Source organism: Ascidia mentula, chromosome 7 (genome assembly GCF_947561715.1).
Source record: "Ascidia mentula chromosome 7, kaAscMent1.1, whole genome shotgun sequence".
NCBI lineage: Eukaryota > Metazoa > Chordata > Ascidiacea > Phlebobranchia > Ascidiidae > Ascidia > Ascidia mentula.
The window spans coordinates 14,286,959-14,305,257 of NC_138572.1; the positions used below are offsets into that span (position 1 = coordinate 14,286,959).

Consider the following 18,299-nt stretch of genomic DNA (forward strand, 5'->3'; position numbering starts at 1 on the left):
GGCCTGAATGCGTCGGATGCACTTATTCGTTTGTCGTGCTCGCCTCACAGAGCAAGCACAATTTTGCAATCGGCCGTTTATACGTGGAGCCGGATTGCGTTTTAACTTCGACCTGACGGACAACACCGTGACCGTCCGGGAACGCACGCAGAACCCGTCCCATCTCCCAACGACGTCGGGGTTGTGTCTCATCTACGATCATCACCACATCTCCGGGTTAAAAATTGCGTTGTCGGTCGGGCCACTTCTGACGCAAGGCAATTGTGGTCAAATATTCTCGTGACCATCTTCTCCAAAATTCGTCGGCGAGGTATTGAATGTGTTTCCACCGCCTTCGACTGTAGCAATCTTTGGGATTGATAAGCCCGACTGGAATGCTGTCGCAAGCACGACCCAACAACAGATAATTGGGCGTAAGTGGCTCATCTTCTGTACAGGTGAAACTGATCGGCGTTAGCGGCCTCGAATTTAAAATGCCTTCCACTTCGATCATCAAGGTTTGCAGCATGTCCCCGCCAATCGTTGGGTTCCTTGTAAGCATCGTGTTTAAAATGCGACGAATCGATCTGATCATTCTCTCCCACGAACCTCCCATATGTGAAGCAGCAGGACAATTAAAGTTCCACTTAATTTCTTGTCGTTTGAAGTATGACTCTAGGCGGGATTGCTGGAGTCCTTGCAGTCCTTCACGTAGGACCCTTTCGGCACCTACAAAGTTGGTTCCATTATCGCTGTATATTTCTTTTGGTCGGCTTTTTCTTGCAATAAAGCGACGCAATGCGTTAATAAACGCGTCCGTAGACAAGTCGGGCGACACCTCAATGTGTACGGCTCGCATAGTCAAGGTGAAAATGCACCCGTAGCTCTTTTTTTCACTTCTTCCTCGTTTCACCATGAATGGACCAAAGTAGTCGATGCCGACGTAAGTAAACGGCGGCTCGTCGGGCTTCAGTCGGGCAAATGGCAAGTCAGCCATTTGTTGTTGTCCACGTCGAACATTTCTTTTGCGACACAGCATACATTTGCTGAGTTCCTTCCTCACTGCGGCGCCACCCTTTATGATCCAAAAGCGCTGACGCAGCGAAGTCCATGTGTGGCCAGTCCCGCAGTGGCCAACCTTGTGATGGTGGCACAAGATAATAAGTGCTGTCAAGTGGTGATTATACGGCAGTATGATCGGGTGTTTCGCCTCGAAGGCAATCGGCGCCTTCTCCAACCTCCCCCCAATCCGCAGAACTTCATCAAATAGCTGGTTAAGCTTTGCCAACGAACTGGCATATTTCGACTTCTTCAGTTTCTTCTGCAACTCCCTTTCAGACCTTCCGACCTGTGACAAAATGTCAATCACGGGAGCGAAGCACTAACGTTGTACGTACTTGATTATTTCCAATTCCGCTTTCTTTAACTCATCCACTGTCAATTTGCCAGTGTTCGCTGAAACCTTTGAAAGCAGGAATGACTTGAATCGTAACAGCCACGCGACCGATGTCTTTAATTTATGAAGAGATGAATAGTGATTCATCAGTCGATCGGTTGACTCCGACTGTGTGCAAACGTTGACGACAATTCTTTTCCTCTCAGCTGGCGTGAACTCCTGTGGCAGCTGTGTTGTGTTTTCATTTCTGGTGGGGTGGGCCATTGATCTTCTTTCTGCCAGAGAAACTTCGGACCTGTCAGCCATCGAGAGCTGATAAGCTTACGTACCGACAAACCACGCGAAGCATCGTCCGCGGGATTCTGCTGTGATCCAACGTGTCTCCATTGTTCAGGGTTTGTCTGTCGATGAATTTTAGCCAACCTGTTTGCAACAAATGTACCAAAACGTTTACTTTGGTTGTATATGCTCTGCCGGACGGCGCACGAGTCCGTCCAAAAAACGGACGTACAGTTATCCAACTTCAATTGGCGTCGAAGCCACTTGTCGGCCTTCACCGCTAGAACAGCAGCGGCCAGTTCAAGCCTGGGAATGCTCTCGGTTTTAGGTGGTGTTACCTTTGCCTTGCCAAATAAAAACGAGCAATGTACTTTACCATTAACGTTTACCAACCGGAGGTATGATACGGTTCCGTATCCTTGAGTAGACGCATCCGAAAAGTGATGCATCTCGGACTTCGCCACTGAGCCGAATGTCGCCGGCTTGAAACAGCGGGGAAGTGTTAGCTTTTCGAGCTCCGGCAGCTGGGAAAGCCAGCATCTCCATTCCTCAACATCATTTTCTGACAGCTCATCATCCCATCCCAATTTCTGTCGAATTATTTCCTGCTGCAACACCTTAGCAATCAAAGTAACGGGTGCCGCAAAACCCAACGGGTCATACAGCGTATTAACAGCAGATAAAATATTGCGACGTTTGAATTTTTTGCCTTGCATTGTATCAGCTATGCTGAACCCAAATTCATCATTCTTTACACGCCAGTAGACGCCAAGCACACGCTCCTTCACGGAGGCGTCCAAATTTACATCAGTTACCGATTTAGCCCTTTCTGTCTCGGGAATTTGATCCAAGACGTTTTGACTGTTAGACATCCACTTAGTGAGGCGAAATCCTCCCATTTTTAGCAAGTCACATACCTGCGCTACAATTCCAACAGCGTGTTCGACTGTATCGGTTGAAGTCAAACAGTCGTCAACATAAAAATCGTTGCGAACGATGTCCCCAACGTCTCTGTCAAATCTGCTACCGAATTTTTCGGCCGTCTCCCGCAAGCAGAATGTGGCACAGCTAGGCGACGACGTGGCGCCAAAAATGTGCACCAGCATTCGATGAACCGTAGGAGTTTTAGATAAGTTTCCCCCCGGCCATCACAAAAATCTCAAGGCATCAATGTCCTGTTTTTGAACGCGGACCTGGTGGAACATTGCTTCCACGTCCGCCACTAAAGCGATACTGTTCATACGGAATCTCTCCAGAACGCCGATTAAACTGTTTACTAAGTCGGGCCCTTGCAGCAACGCGTCGTTAAGCGACAGTCCATTATGCTGCGCTGCGCAATCAAAAACGATGCGTACCTTTTCCGGCTTTCGTGGATGCCGAACCGGGTGGTGCGGCAAGTACCAATGCACATTGCCAGGGGAACGTCCTTCTTCTTTGAGCTCCTCTGCGCAGCCCTTGTCGATGTAACATTGAATATTCTCTACGTACTTGTCTTTTAACACGAGGTCGCGCGACAAGCGTTTCTTCAGCGACCAAAGCCGTCGCTCAGCCATAGAACGGCTGTCCTGTGTCAGACTAACTTCACTTCGCCATGGAAGCGGCAAATAGAAATGTCCATCGGTATGTTTAACCGAGTCCTTCATCATGTTGAGCACGTTCCTATCCTCAACTGACGTTGGGAATGAAATGTCATCAGGCTCTTGCTGGAATTCCTCTCTCCATGATTCACATTTAAGGAAGTTAACTGAAAGATTATCAACGGCAGGATGACAGATAGACGGGCCGACGAGAGACCACCCCAGCGGTGTTCTCGCAGCAAATGGTTGTTTGCGGTCTCCTGTTCTCATCTCCAATACTCTATGGGCATACGGAACGTCAGTGCCAATAAGTAGCAGCACCTCACCATTACACAACTGAGGAAATTCCAATCCCTGAAGGTGTGGAAGACCATTCAGTTCCCTATTTCTTGGGGTTGGATTAGGCTCGACTGGAATAGAGTCAATAGACAAGGCATTGTCTACACTGATTTCTTCATCTTCACTCAACGACAAAACGCGAAAATTTGCGCTGATTCCGCTGTAATTTGCGGGCCTTCTCCCGACGCTGGACATGGTAACTTGTCTCGGACTTCCGTTTATCGAAAGTAGATCTGCTAACCTTTTGTCGTAAAAACTTGTATCGGATCCCTGGTCGAGGAACGCGTACGTCTTGACCTCTCGACCATTGGCTCGAATTTTCACCGGAATAACCGAAAAGTACGGCGCCAAAGCCTTTGCGACTCATACGGTAGCTTGTTCGCCAAAGCCACCAAACGATCTATAGTGTTTAAGTCAGCAAAATTTCCAAGTTGGCGGAGTACCAACAAGCATTTTTTCATAGTCTGTGCATAGGCGTGTATACCGGCTGCATCATCAGGTTTCAAGTTAGGGCCATTAGTCAACTCCTCTACGAAGGCTCTAGCGACTATATAAGGCTTACCGAAGTTCTCGTAGAGAATGTTTCTTGCCTCTGGATAGCCTTCCTTTGTCTCCAGGACAGAACAGTGTTCAATCAGAGACCTCGCGTTTCCTTTGCATTGATTGACAAGCAATGTCAGGCGCATATCGTCACTTCGAGTCTTGCATTCGAGATTCGATTCAAAGTAACGCACAAACATCCAATAATCCGTGGGTTTTCCCGAGAACGTCATGTGGTCGGGCTTCGGCATACTCATGCCTTCTCCAACTGCCTTTACGATGCACGGTAATACAGCTGGGCTCTCTTTCATTTCCAAGTCCGGGTGTGTATTCAATACAGGAGCACGTACAAGAGGACTAACATTGTCACGTGGAACTTCCCCATTTAGGACAAGGGACGCACAATCTCTGGGAGCAGAAGGCGTCGTCGGAATTTCTTCGACAGCCAGCACCGAGGAAGTCAATTCTACTTCTGGGCTCTGACTATGGTTGGGCCCTTTGTCCGGCGATGTCAGATCATTGGGTTCTTCATTCAATATTCTAGCCCTTGCATCGGCAGCCTGGAAATCGTATTTTGCCTTTAACTTCCGCCTTTCTGCTTCCAAAGCAACCTTTTCCAAATCTGCCTTCTGTTGCAGAGCCACCCTTTCAAGTTCTGCCTTTCGTTCCAGAGCTGCTTTTTCAAGTTCCGCCTTTCGTTGCCCTTGAACTAGATCGTTTTCTTCCTCGACCTGTTTTAGACGAATCAATGCCAACTCTCGCTCCACCTTTGGCTCTAGACGACTTCTTTCTGTCGCAGATAAGCTCGCCACAGACGAACGTGAGCGGCTGGACCGTGAGGATCTGTGGCTTGACGCCACAGTTGGTGCCCTATGCTGTGGGCGTAGCACAAGTTCGGGCAATGCATTTGGTAGTTCAAATGGCGTTAACTCCGTTTCGAACTCCTTCTTACATTGTTCGACGGACTTCAACTCGTCCTCGCATACAACGCGGTTCTCGGAGTCTTCGCAAGAGGCAATATACATTCCGTACATATTTTGCAATTGTGAGTAGCATTCGTTAATTTGGAACTTAGCTACTTGCAGTAGGGAGTGGTCCTTATTTAAAATGCCTGTCTCAGCCACTGCATACCAACTGTTGAGCTTGTCGACATGGCGGTGTATCTCGTCATGGGACAGTACGACTTGAGCGGCGAGAGGTCTCAACCGTGTAGGCTCCGGCGATTCAAGCGGAGATATAGTCTCATCCATTTCTTCACAGATCGTCAAAAAGTAGAACTTCTTGGAAACTTTGTTTCAAAAAGACTCCGAAAACTTTAATGTAACGGCAGAATTTGCGCGTCTGGCAGCGCGCCGTCGTCACACCAAGGAATGTCAATTCCCGAAAACGCGTGCATTTGCCACACGGGCACAAGCACTTGACAACACGTACGAGGTACACGTACAAGAATAGGAACACGAGCACAGACACGGACACGAGCAAGAACACGGTTTTCTTTGAAGAAAACGTACACTATGATTCCAGTTAAGCAATGTTAATAAAATTACCCTTACCGGAGTTTTGAGCCAGATCACGCGAAACATCAACAAACCAATCCGATTAATATTTCTCACAGCAACTTATTCAAATACAATTAAGGCAACTCTAGCTTGAATAAAATAAATTTGACATTCAATTCAGCACGCTACACGTGGTACCTCACAACTCAGTTTTACCAAGCATGGCAGAAGGATAAAGTTCTCTTGCATTATGATGTCACATACAAGGCAAAATTGATATTGTGTTGAAATTCAATTATATGTTTACTGTGTGACGCAGGGGTTGCGCATGAGTGATTTTCGATGTTACAGCCGATTTCGAAAGTGTCTTGGCCGACGTCGTTAACCACAACTAATTTCATATCACGTGGGGTAAATCTGTATCTCACGTCACATACCTGCGCTACAATTCCAACAGCGTGTTCGACTGTATCGGTTGAAGTCAAACAGTCGTCAACATAAAAATCGTTGCGAACGATGTCCCCAACGTCTCTGTCAAATCTGCTACCGAATTTTTCGGCCGTCTCCCGCAAGCAGAATGTGGCACAGCTAGGCGACGACGTGGCGCCAAAAATGTGCACCAGCATTCGATGAACCGTAGGAGTTTTAGATAAGTTTCCCCCCGGCCATCACAAAAATCTCAAGGCATCAATGTCCTGTTTTTGAACGCGGACCTGGTGGAACATTGCTTCCACGTCCGCCACTAAAGCGATACTGTTCATACGGAATCTCTCCAGAACGCCGATTAAACTGTTTACTAAGTCGGGCCCTTGCAGCAACGCGTCGTTAAGCGACAGTCCATTATGCTGCGCTGCGCAATCAAAAACGATGCGTACCTTTTCCGGCTTTCGTGGATGCCGAACCGGGTGGTGCGGCAAGTACCAATGCACATTGCCAGGGGAACGTCCTTCTTCTTTGAGCTCCTCTGCGCAGCCCTTGTCGATGTAACATTGAATATTCTCTACGTACTTGTCTTTTAACACGAGGTCGCGCGACAAGCGTTTCTTCAGCGACCAAAGCCGTCGCTCAGCCATAGAACGGCTGTCCTGTGTCAGACTAACTTCACTTCGCCATGGAAGCGGCAAATAGAAATGTCCATCGGTATGTTTAACCGAGTCCTTCATCATGTTGAGCACGTTCCTATCCTCAACTGACGTTGGGAATGAAATGTCATCAGGCTCTTGCTGGAATTCCTCTCTCCATGATTCACATTTAAGGAAGTTAACTGAAAGATTATCAACGGCAGGATGACAGATAGACGGGCCGACGAGAGACCACCCCAGCGGTGTTCTCGCAGCAAATGGTTGTTTGCGGTCTCCTGTTCTCATCTCCAATACTCTATGGGCATACGGAACGTCAGTGCCAATAAGTAGCAGCACCTCACCATTACACAACTGAGGAAATTCCAATCCCTGAAGGTGTGGAAGACCATTCAGTTCCCTATTTCTTGGGGTTGGATTAGGCTCGACTGGAATAGAGTCAATAGACAAGGCATTGTCTACACTGATTTCTTCATCTTCACTCAACGACAAAACGCGAAAATTTGCGCTGATTCCGCTGTAATTTGCGGGCCTTCTCCCGACGCTGGACATGGTAACTTGTCTCGGACTTCCGTTTATCGAAAGTAGATCTGCTAACCTTTTGTCGTAAAAACTTGTATCGGATCCCTGGTCGAGGAACGCGTACGTCTTGACCTCTCGACCATTGGCTCGAATTTTCACCGGAATAACCGAAAAGTACGGCGCCAAAGCCTTTGCGACTCATACGGTAGCTTGTTCGCCAAAGCCACCAAACGATCTATAGTGTTTAAGTCAGCAAAATTTCCAAGTTGGCGGAGTACCAACAAGCATTTTTTCATAGTCTGTGCATAGGCGTGTATACCGGCTGCATCATCAGGTTTCAAGTTAGGGCCATTAGTCAACTCCTCTACGAAGGCTCTAGCGACTATATAAGGCTTACCGAAGTTCTCGTAGAGAATGTTTCTTGCCTCTGGATAGCCTTCCTTTGTCTCCAGGACAGAACAGTGTTCAATCAGAGACCTCGCGTTTCCTTTGCATTGATTGACAAGCAATGTCAGGCGCATATCGTCACTTCGAGTCTTGCATTCGAGATTCGATTCAAAGTAACGCACAAACATCCAATAATCCGTGGGTTTTCCCGAGAACGTCATGTGGTCGGGCTTCGGCATACTCATGCCTTCTCCAACTGCCTTTACGATGCACGGTAATACAGCTGGGCTCTCTTTCATTTCCAAGTCCGGGTGTGTATTCAATACAGGAGCACGTACAAGAGGACTAACATTGTCACGTGGAACTTCCCCATTTAGGACAAGGGACGCACAATCTCTGGGAGCAGAAGGCGTCGTCGGAATTTCTTCGACAGCCAGCACCGAGGAAGTCAATTCTACTTCTGGGCTCTGACTATGGTTGGGCCCTTTGTCCGGCGATGTCAGATCATTGGGTTCTTCATTCAATATTCTAGCCCTTGCATCGGCAGCCTGGAAATCGTATTTTGCCTTTAACTTCCGCCTTTCTGCTTCCAAAGCAACCTTTTCCAAATCTGCCTTCTGTTGCAGAGCCACCCTTTCAAGTTCTGCCTTTCGTTCCAGAGCTGCTTTTTCAAGTTCCGCCTTTCGTTGCCCTTGAACTAGATCGTTTTCTTCCTCGACCTGTTTTAGACGAATCAATGCCAACTCTCGCTCCACCTTTGGCTCTAGACGACTTCTTTCTGTCGCAGATAAGCTCGCCACAGACGAACGTGAGCGGCTGGACCGTGAGGATCTGTGGCTTGACGCCACAGTTGGTGCCCTATGCTGTGGGCGTAGCACAAGTTCGGGCAATGCATTTGGTAGTTCAAATGGCGTTAACTCCGTTTCGAACTCCTTCTTACATTGTTCGACGGACTTCAACTCGTCCTCGCATACAACGCGGTTCTCGGAGTCTTCGCAAGAGGCAATATACATTCCGTACATATTTTGCAATTGTGAGTAGCATTCGTTAATTTGGAACTTAGCTACTTGCAGTAGGGAGTGGTCCTTATTTAAAATGCCTGTCTCAGCCACTGCATACCAACTGTTGAGCTTGTCGACATGGCGGTGTATCTCGTCATGGGACAGTACGACTTGAGCGGCGAGAGGTCTCAACCGTGTAGGCTCCGGCGATTCAAGCGGAGATATAGTCTCATCCATTTCTTCACAGATCGTCAAAAAGTAGAACTTCTTGGAAACTTTGTTTCAAAAAGACTCCGAAAACTTTAATGTAACGGCAGAATTTGCGCGTCTGGCAGCGCGCCGTCGTCACACCAAGGAATGTCAATTCCCGAAAACGCGTGCATTTGCCACACGGGCACAAGCACTTGACAACACGTACGAGGTACACGTACAAGAATAGGAACACGAGCACAGACACGGACACGAGCAAGAACACGGTTTTCTTTGAAGAAAACGTACACTATGATTCCAGTTAAGCAATGTTAATAAAATTACCCTTACCGGAGTTTTGAGCCAGATCACGCGAAACATCAACAAACCAATCCGATTAATATTTCTCACAGCAACTTATTCAAATACAATTAAGGCAACTCTAGCTTGAATAAAATAAATTTGACATTCAATTCAGCACGCTACACGTGGTACCTCACAACTCAGTTTTACCAAGCATGGCAGAAGGATAAAGTTCTCTTGCATTATGATGTCACATACAAGGCAAAATTGATATTGTGTTGAAATTCAATTATATGTTTACTGTGTGACGCAGGGGTTGCGCATGAGTGATTTTCGATGTTACAGCCGATTTCGAAAGTGTCTTGGCCGACGTCGTTAACCACAACTAATTTCATATCACGTGGGGTAAATCTGTATCTCACAAAATACCGGTTTGCATGCGCAACACTAAATCAAACGATGGCAAAAGTTATTATAGTGACAATTTGTGTTTTTTTTTGTTGCCTGGCGCTGTTTCTCGATCCCGAAATGGTTCAAGGACTCGCATCTAGATCACGTGAACTGTGCCAACAATATTCCCAACACACTGGTCTGGAATGTGCAAATTTTCCTGGTGTCACTATAGATAATTTGCCCAGTTAGGAAGCCTTCTAACACGTTAACATTAATGTCTTTCAGTTAATCAGCAACTCAATTGGCGTAGTGTGGCCCGTTTAAGCGAAAAACGAGAACCGATTTTAAACCTCAAATAAAAAAACATTTTAGTTTGATTACCGACATTAAGAAAATACTGTTCAACCTATTCTTGTTGTGTTTTTTCGACTTCTTTTCCATCTGGATTTCCTCCCTCCGTAGAAGGTCTACCAAAGCCGGCGCCAATGTTTATTAACAAGATATGGTGGACCGTTTTGTTGGATACCTGCACGAAATTAGAACCGTGGCCTCAAATATTATGCTTTGTCATGTTTCCTACGTCATAAAACAGTTGGTAATAAGATTATTGGGGGTCGAATGTGAACTGGAAGACGGCAAAGGAAACAACCACCCTTCGGTTAGGTTGAAACGTGATCTGCTGCGGTAGTAGAAGCCTCATTTGAAATAGCGTACATGATTGCCAAGGCAAAGAAACCCCAAAGTATTGGCGAAACATTGATCAAACCATGCATGCCAAAAGCAGCAAGAAGCTGGAAAAGATTTCACGGTCAGATTCGACTATTAAAATTTCAAGTTCTTGAAAAGATTCAAGCATTGCCTTTCTTCGCTATCCAATGTGATGAGACTACTGATGTTGCTTAGTTGTCCCAACTACTGGTGTATGTCCGTTTTATCGGAACCATTTCAATTGAGGAGGAAATGTTGTTTTGCAAACCCCTTGAAACAACTACCAAAGCAGAAGATGTGTTCGAAGCTGTTGCTTGTTGATGGGAAAGCATTGCAGGTGTTTGCACTCATGGTGATCCTGCAATACTGTTGTCGAAGTGGATTTATTACAGGGATGAAGAAAAAAAGTCCACGCAGTCGGCAGTCACTGCGTAATCCACCGGAAAGCTCTGGCATCCAAGACTTTACCAACTGCATTAAACCATAAGCTGGCAATTGTCATGAAAATTGTCAACTACGCCAGGGCAAGTGCTGTCAACACGAGGTTGCTTGCCAAGTTGTGCAAGGAAATGGATTCGGATCACGAGACTCTTTTGTTTCATACGGCTGTTCGTTGGTTGTCAAAGGGAAATATGTTGGCTCGTGTTTATGAGATGAGAAAAGAAGTGAAGTTATTTCTCGAAGATCACGGGAAACATGATCTATTGCACTCTTTCACCTCGGACGGCTCTCAACTGTCATTGGCATAGCCATGCCTCTTACCGATTTCTGGGTGAAATACGTGCGGTTGTACAAGAATGTTGGCAGCGTGGCATTGCGCCCTCTACTTCTATTTTCTACAACTCATTTATGTGAAAGTGGCTTTTCTGCAGTAAGTGTAAAGACAAAAGCACGCAACAAACTCGACTGCGCAGCCGATCTGCGATGTGCATTGTCGTCCACAAAGCCACGCATTAAACACCTGATTTCAAAGAAGCAACCCTATCCCTCCCATGGACGAGTGATAATAAAAATGAATAGCTTTTGCATCTTTTGTAAACAAACGAAACGTTAAAGTTTTTGCAGTAATTACAATGGCGAACACGTCTCTCTTTGCTACGAAAGCAAAACCTTTTTGAGCTCGGCCAACAAACCTTAACGTCTTGGTCAGATTTTGACTTTTAATCGTTCAAGACAGTTGAAGAGCAGATCCTTGTAATATATTGAGCGATAGGTTTTGAATTTAAACCACCCTCTACGATTGACATATTATTAAATGTAGCAGTATTTGGTACTTTGCCGAAGTGTGTGGAAACGCGACAAAAGCACCGTACGATTGCATATCTGTGACAAGAATTTTACTTAGCGCAGACACGATTAGCATCGTTTGGTTGTTCGAAACAGTTGTTATTATTTGAAGTTTGACCCACGTCATTCCACAATATGAAAGCATGTATCTATCACATCAAAACACCCTTATTGTTCGGCAGTTAACCCCATGGATTATCCACCCTGCCTCCAGCAGGCGCCAGCTGCTCGGTGTTGAGTACCTAAATCACTCTATGATGTGCGCTGCTGTAAGAACAACAGTTTCTAATACCCTTGCTGTTATTTGAAGACATTTCTTGCCTTCCTGTTTAGTTTGTGTCTGCGACGTTTTGTTGATAGTGTCTTTCTATTTTGGACATAAGGTTTTTCTAAAAGACAAATCCCCTTTTTTTCACAAACAATTGCCACTTCTGTATTCCAGAAGGACGGCACTGACACACGTGGAAACCTGTAATTTGAACGAGGGTGTTGTTACGTTTACGTGTTCACGTAACATGGACATTTACACATATTATGAACATTGATCACAAATAGCCAAATTACGACATTAAAGTTCGAGACCTCTAAAATTCAGACAGTATCTCGGTAAAATAGGAATGCGCATTCGTTGGTGACCTCATTTCCTTATTTATGGTAGAATTGTGCTTTTGCAAACATCCCACGCTATTCTCACGCAAAGTTCGTTGTTTTGTTTGATTGACATGTGCTCCTTGTGTTCGCACGCGATCTCTTTTGCTGACCGACAGTCTTTGTGTTCGCACGATATCTCTCTAGTCATTGTTTGCAGAAGGTTCACGTAATTGTTGTAATGCATCTATCGTTCTTGTTTGGTTTTCAAGTACTTGTTTTGTGAGGAAAATTTCTTCGAAAGGTAAAAACTGTCCCTTCCAAATGGGACGAGGCCACCCATGCTTATTTACCTGTCCGTACTCGCGGAAACAAAATATCTCTTGTTCGCGATGGTCCTTTTCGAATTGTTCAAGTGTGACGGTTGATTGGTCTGATAATGAGTTGCGAACACAGCCCAGGGACCAGGTATAGCCACTTGAACGTAAGTATCCAATGGATGGCAAGCCAGTCGGGTGATGTTTTTTTCTCCGATGAATGGCGTATTAATGATAATGACCTCCTTATACGTGACAACAATTGGCAACAAAAAATTCAAGGATGCTGATCCTTTAGGTCACTCTGCTCGTATCCCCTCAACCTTGCCGATGATAGTGACTGTAAAAAAATTCTTCACGTTCTGAATGCACTTCTGTCACGGGTTCCATGGAAGTTGCAATGATACACCGTGTACCATATGCCCTTTTTCATAATGACAGTACCATTCCTGTAGCCTTTTTGCCAACAAGATTTCGTCAAAAGCGTTATTTCATCTTTTCACTGATCGTATGCCTGTTTTCTGAAGCTACTATACATTTTGAAATGAGGACCCTTAAGAACGAGTTTAAGTGCGCTTAAACAAACTGCAAATCGAAATAGACGCAAAATTGGCCCGAGTTGCAGCTCAAATGAATCAATTTATGTCTTTATTACCACAAAGCAATCTTGCCCATTGTTGCGACCTATATGCCAATTATGAGCCTCAATCCGGTACTTAACAATATTATTTATGATCGATGGGAAATCTTATTTGATGCTGGAATCAATTCCCTTGAAGGAGTTGCAATCCATGGCTTGGACGACGTCAAAGATGTCATTGACAACACTGTTGATGTCGCGACAGGACTGTTGGGACAACCTTTATTGGTTCTAGCTATTGCTGGAGGTTCGGCTGCCGGGATTCTTCTCGTAATTCTGGGCAGTTGCTATGCCTAGAGACGGTTTCGTTCCAACCACGACAAATCCACATACAAGCGCGGTTTGCCACGTCTTTGAAAGTTTACACATATTATGAACATTGATCACAAACAGGGTGTCGATTTATGCCTTTTTCGCCATTCTAAGTGTTCGACACGCGACGCCACTGTTCGACACGGGCGGCCTGAATAAATGTTAAGTTATCGGTATACAGTACCACAACAGACCAACGCTATTGTTATCTACAAATGTCCATAGATTGAATCACTCTTCTTGCTACATTCACATCGATCTTACGAGATTTCTTTTCGAAGATTCGGCGCCAACGATTTTCCCATTGACGCGTAGTTGTCAATTTTTTGCCGTACATGCTGGTTGCAAAAGTGGTTCGAAGAGGTTGGTGCCAGTATAAGTCGTTTAATTTCGAAACGCAAGTCTCAAACAACTTTGGAGTCTATATTAAACAACAGCTTTTAACGAAACGGTTGCGTACTGTTGAAAACTTAACCCACCCAAAATAAATTTGTCTGTTTAGATTTCTAAATAAACGCAACCGCAATAAATTTTTGGATAAAATCCATGCAAAAGCCAGCCAACACTTGCTTTAACGTTCAGTAAATTAGCGCGTTAAACCTAAAACTAACCATTGTTATCAAACGTATTGCATTGTTACGAAACAAGTATCATTTTTTCTTTTAATCGGACCTTAAGAGACATAGCAACCTACAACATGCAAGGTTTTAATTGCTTTGTTGTTACTTTGACGTGTATTCTAAACTTATGCAAGTACATGAATCCTGTAATCGAAATAAGCCTGGTCGTTTCCATGCGTTAGATACCAGATACAACATTTTTACTATTCCACACGCACGACAATTTTTCTCAGGATGTTCGACAAGCAGAAAAAAAATCGACGCCCTGATCACAAAAAGCCAAATTACGTAATTAAAGTTCGGGACCTCTCAAATTCGGACAGTACCTTGGTAACATAGGAATGCACATTCGTTGGTGACCTACTTTCCTGATTAATGGTAGAATTGTGATTTTGCAAATATCCCACGCTATTCTCACGCGATGTTCGTTGTTTTGTTTGATTGACATGTGGCCATTAACTGACCACTCCTTGTGTTCGCACTAGGTCTCTTTTGGTCTTTGTGTTCGCACTAGGTCTCTTTTGGTCTTTTTGTTCGCACTAGATCTCTGTAGTCATTGTTTGCAGAAAGTTCGCTTCTCACGTAATTGTTGTAATGCATCAATCGTTCTTGTTTGGTTTTCAAGTACTTGTTCTGTGAAGAGAATGGGTTGCTGTCCATAAATTTCGAACCGACTTCTTCGTTGTGGTCAGGAACACAACGGTTAGAACTCACGAGTGGCCTTATGTCAAATGAAATAGTCGAATAGGATTCTGTTATTAAGGGTTAATTAATCTTGTTAATATCCAACGTCAAGTTCACAACATTTGGCATATAGGTCGCAACAGGTGTCAGGCTATGTTTGTTGGCTTTACCCTTAAAATGCGACCGAGACCAACCAATGAAGAGTTTATGAGCGACGTAAAAAACATTCCAAACGTCTACTCCAAAGCGTGTTGGTTTGTTCATTCCGTGTTGTACAAGTTGCAGATTATCCACTTTCTACAATATCCACACACAAGTTCATAACTTACCAACAAATGGTAAAGCTTTATGGTTGAAGATTGGGCAACATCAATTGAGATTTGTTGGTTCCAGTGTTGTGTATGTTTTTTGTGGCGATGCGTGTCAGAACAACGTGATACAATTTCTGCGTTTTGCTGCTGATCAGTTTCCGTTACAATTTTTGCGGATGCCATGTGAGTGCGTGCGTAATATTGTATATGTTTCGTGTACAAGTAAATTTGCGCAAGAGAGAAATAAGAGCATTTTGTGCATATAAGTAACAACTTTGTGAAAGTGCAGTAAGCGTTTGGTTTGCTTGCACAGAAGAAGCATTGATAAGGGTCCAAATTGTCAAACAAAATGGCAAATCGACCCCAAGGATTTGGTTTAACCAGTGAACTTCCCAGCAGGATAGACTTCAAGTACAGCGATGAGGTGGAAAGGGAACTTTGCCAATGGATTGAATCGGTCACCGGACAAACCAGTCCACAATCAGGTGCTGAAGTAAGTTCATTGTATTCTATTCGTCACACAATAAATACTACTTGAAAATTCATTTTGTCTGATTTTCATCCAACACAACTATATTTTTAAAGGGGCTGCAAAAGTGGCTAAAGGACGGAATAGTTTTATGTAACTTGATCAATGGAATTGGAAGAAAGCCGATCAAGGAAATTAATACATCGGTAAACGTTTTTCTACAATATATATTTGTCAAGGTATTCACAGGCAGTATTTTCTGTTCAATACAGAAAATGACTTTCAAGCAAATGGAGAATATTTCTATGTTTTTAAATGCTTGCGAAGACTACGGAGTAAACAAAGCAGATTTGTTCGAGGTACGTTAGGTTTCTAGTTTACCAAATGTGTATGATTTCTTAACCAACTGGTTGCTGTTACAGATCGCAGACTTGTATGAAGGCACGAATATGCCCAAAGTATTGACCGCCCTTCATGCTTTACGCCGGGTTTCCGTTAAGAAAGGTTACACGGATCCTACAGGTTTGTATTAATTGAAGGAAGTTTGTGGTGGATTTCGTTTAGAAGTTTGTTTTGCATGTTGTTGTTTTTTAAGGTGGAAACTGACCAGACTGCATTACATAAAGAACCGTGTGGTTTGGGTCCACATTTTACAAAAAAAGTTAAATAAAAGAAAGTTTTTAGCATAAATTATATGCAGCATCATATTAGCTTTGGCTTTCTTGTTTAAATTAATAAACTATTTTGCACTCAAGAACTTTTCCAACCACATCATCATAGAAATTTGGTAATGGCATCATGACTTACTTTAAACTTTTTGCCAGTAGTCCTCGGTGTAAAATTTAAACTATACTCTGCATATCTTTGCGTGCTTGTATCATACGTAATAAACACAAAGTGCTTTGTAGGTTTTCATGCTGAGTCACAATAGAAACAAATCAAACTTGAACTATCTTATGGCATGCATATGACGTGTGATATTTGTGATATATTAGAAACCTGGCACTAAGATAAAAACGTCATTGTTTGTGTTTGATGTCCGAAAGGTGTTTTCGACAAAATCTAAGACAAAATATAAATTACAATTGATCGAGGACTTGACTAAACGAAAAAACAAGAGCATGGATCAGTCGCCCTGACAAAATAGTTAAGATATGAGTATCACTGAACAAAACTTAATTACATGTGAAATCAATATAATGAAATGCGTACAGCCTACATTTAAAACAAGAATGGTGTCGAATAGTAAAAAACTTTGCATTAAAACAAGTGGCAAAGCTTTTTTACCGTAAATTTGTGTCAAATTCCCCAAGTTCCTTGTTCCGTAAATTACTGTTGCTCAGCAACGGGTCACTAGTGTATGGAATAAGTTCAACGACAGATCTGTTGTTGGTAATGCTTACTTTTTTAACAAACGTATTAGAGTGGCCTATTTCTACATATATATGTATTACTAATCAGCTGGAATGTATGTAATATATTTGTACATTGGCACTTGCAATGTAAAGCAACATCTATGTGCAGAAATAGCCGAAGATTTAAACAATATTATTGCTGAGGTAAGCATTTTGCACGTTAACTTCATGCCAATGCAATTAGTCATGCATGGGTGCAGATGTTAAAGATGAATCAGAACGGATGTACGAGCTGTTAAAAAGGCGATTTTGAGCCACCTTTGAGCGTGTTGAGTGTTTACAGAGTTAGCTTATCGATGGGTATGGACAATTGATCACATAACAGCCAAGATGTGCACAACATGGTAGGCCTGCCAGAAATCTATTCCACAACCGCTGAACCAAAGCAAGGTATGAATGTTGGAAGTACGCCCGAACACAAAAAACGCTCTTGCATTCAAGTCTAAATAAATGGCAAAAGATTGAGCGCGGAAAAGAAGACGGCTTTTTTTTATTTCTCATGAACGCAATGATTGTACATGTAGAACAGGGCTCTTAACTCGTTTAAGTCTGTAGACATTTACAAGCTCTGTGAGCCTTATTTGTGAAATTCCCTAATATAAAATGAACTTCATCACTCAAAGCATTGTTGTTTGAGAAAGTTCTGCGGATCCCCTAAAAGATTGGTTACTGTTAACCCCAGTCGAGGAACTCTGGAGTCCGGATATTAAGCTTTCACTTTTTTTCAGTTTCCATTAATCGACTTGTACCATTCCTTTTATAACAAAATGTGTTTAGATGCAAAGGTGTTTGTGATTGTGCAAAAACAAAATTTATTTCACAGAAACTGAACCAAATGTTCTCTTTTTTGTCGTTGTCGGATTCGCCGCGTGGGTCTTCATTGTGATGGTAATTTTTGTCGTCATCAGGTATATTTACCACAGACAAAACAGGTACCTGTTTAGGTGTTGGTGATATTGTTTTTTGTAACGAAATTTAACATATATTTTCAGACCCCAAAGGCGAGTGCAAGTTCACTTTTTTGAATAAGGATGAAAAGGTGGGTGTCTACGTTACGGTATATATACAACTTTTCCAAATGCAGTGCTTTGCAGTGGCGAATACGGGTATTAGAGGGGTTTTATCTTACTAAAACTTTTAATTAGCAATAAAACGCTGGTGATGAACGAAAATCAATCTTAAGACAACACTCTTGACTGCCACTGTAGCGTTTTTTTTTCAGTCTTGTAACGTATTAAATAATTATCCGAACGTATTTTCTGTTTATCATGAGTAGGGTTCGTGGACAAGATGTGACAAAACTCAACAAAAATTTCAACACTGAAGATTGGGAGATCGGTTTCTGTCGAATTGAAGTTTCACAAAATCACCCATGGAATTCATTCAGTTCAATTGTGTAAATTTATTCCTTTTTTTCGTTCTTTTTAACTCATTTCTTTCTGTGCCATCATGTACTATTTTCTTT

General features: G+C 43.4%; 2 protein-coding genes across 2 annotated transcripts; one reads left to right on the forward strand and one right to left on the reverse strand.

Moving 5' to 3' along the window:
* Nucleotides 1-217: 217 nt before the first annotated feature.
* LOC145909635 (uncharacterized) lies at nt 218-2,760 on the reverse strand. The gene is made up of 3 exons (XM_082996997.1): nt 1,799-2,760; nt 1,373-1,670; nt 218-1,327 (listed from the first exon to the last, which is right to left on the reverse strand). The coding sequence occupies exons 1-3, from the start codon at nt 2,758-2,760 to the stop codon at nt 218-220; spliced, it is 2,370 nt and encodes a 789-aa protein (XP_082853123.1).
* Nucleotides 2,761-15,299: 12,539 nt separating this feature from the next.
* LOC145909636 (transgelin-2-like) lies at nt 15,300-16,237 on the forward strand. The gene is made up of 5 exons (XM_082996998.1): nt 15,300-15,443; nt 15,536-15,625; nt 15,692-15,778; nt 15,842-15,941; nt 16,015-16,237. The coding sequence occupies exons 1-5, from the start codon at nt 15,300-15,302 to the stop codon at nt 16,023-16,025; spliced, it is 432 nt and encodes a 143-aa protein (XP_082853124.1). The 3' UTR covers nt 16,026-16,237.
* The last annotated feature ends 2,062 nt before the right edge of the window (nt 16,238-18,299 follow it).

Excerpts from the sequence above, each read along its gene's own strand:
- LOC145909635 (XM_082996997.1), bottom strand. The coding sequence starts at position 2,760 with ATGCTGGTGCACATTTTTGGCGCCACGTCGTCGCCTAGCTGTGCCACA. Across the intron at positions 1,671-1,798 it reads GGTACATTTGTTGCAAACAG|GTCCGAAGTTTCTCTGGCAG; the intron begins GTTGGCTAAAAT and ends GATGGCTGACAG. Across the intron at positions 1,328-1,372 it reads AATTGGAAATAATCAAGTAC|GTCGGAAGGTCTGAAAGGGA; the intron begins GTACAACGTTAG and ends ATTTTGTCACAG.
- LOC145909636 (XM_082996998.1), top strand. The coding sequence starts at position 15,300 with ATGGCAAATCGACCCCAAGGATTTGGTTTAACCAGTGAACTTCCCAGC. Across the intron at positions 15,626-15,691 it reads TCAAGGAAATTAATACATCG|AAAATGACTTTCAAGCAAAT; the intron begins GTAAACGTTTTT and ends TGTTCAATACAG. Across the intron at positions 15,779-15,841 it reads ACAAAGCAGATTTGTTCGAG|ATCGCAGACTTGTATGAAGG; the intron begins GTACGTTAGGTT and ends TTGCTGTTACAG.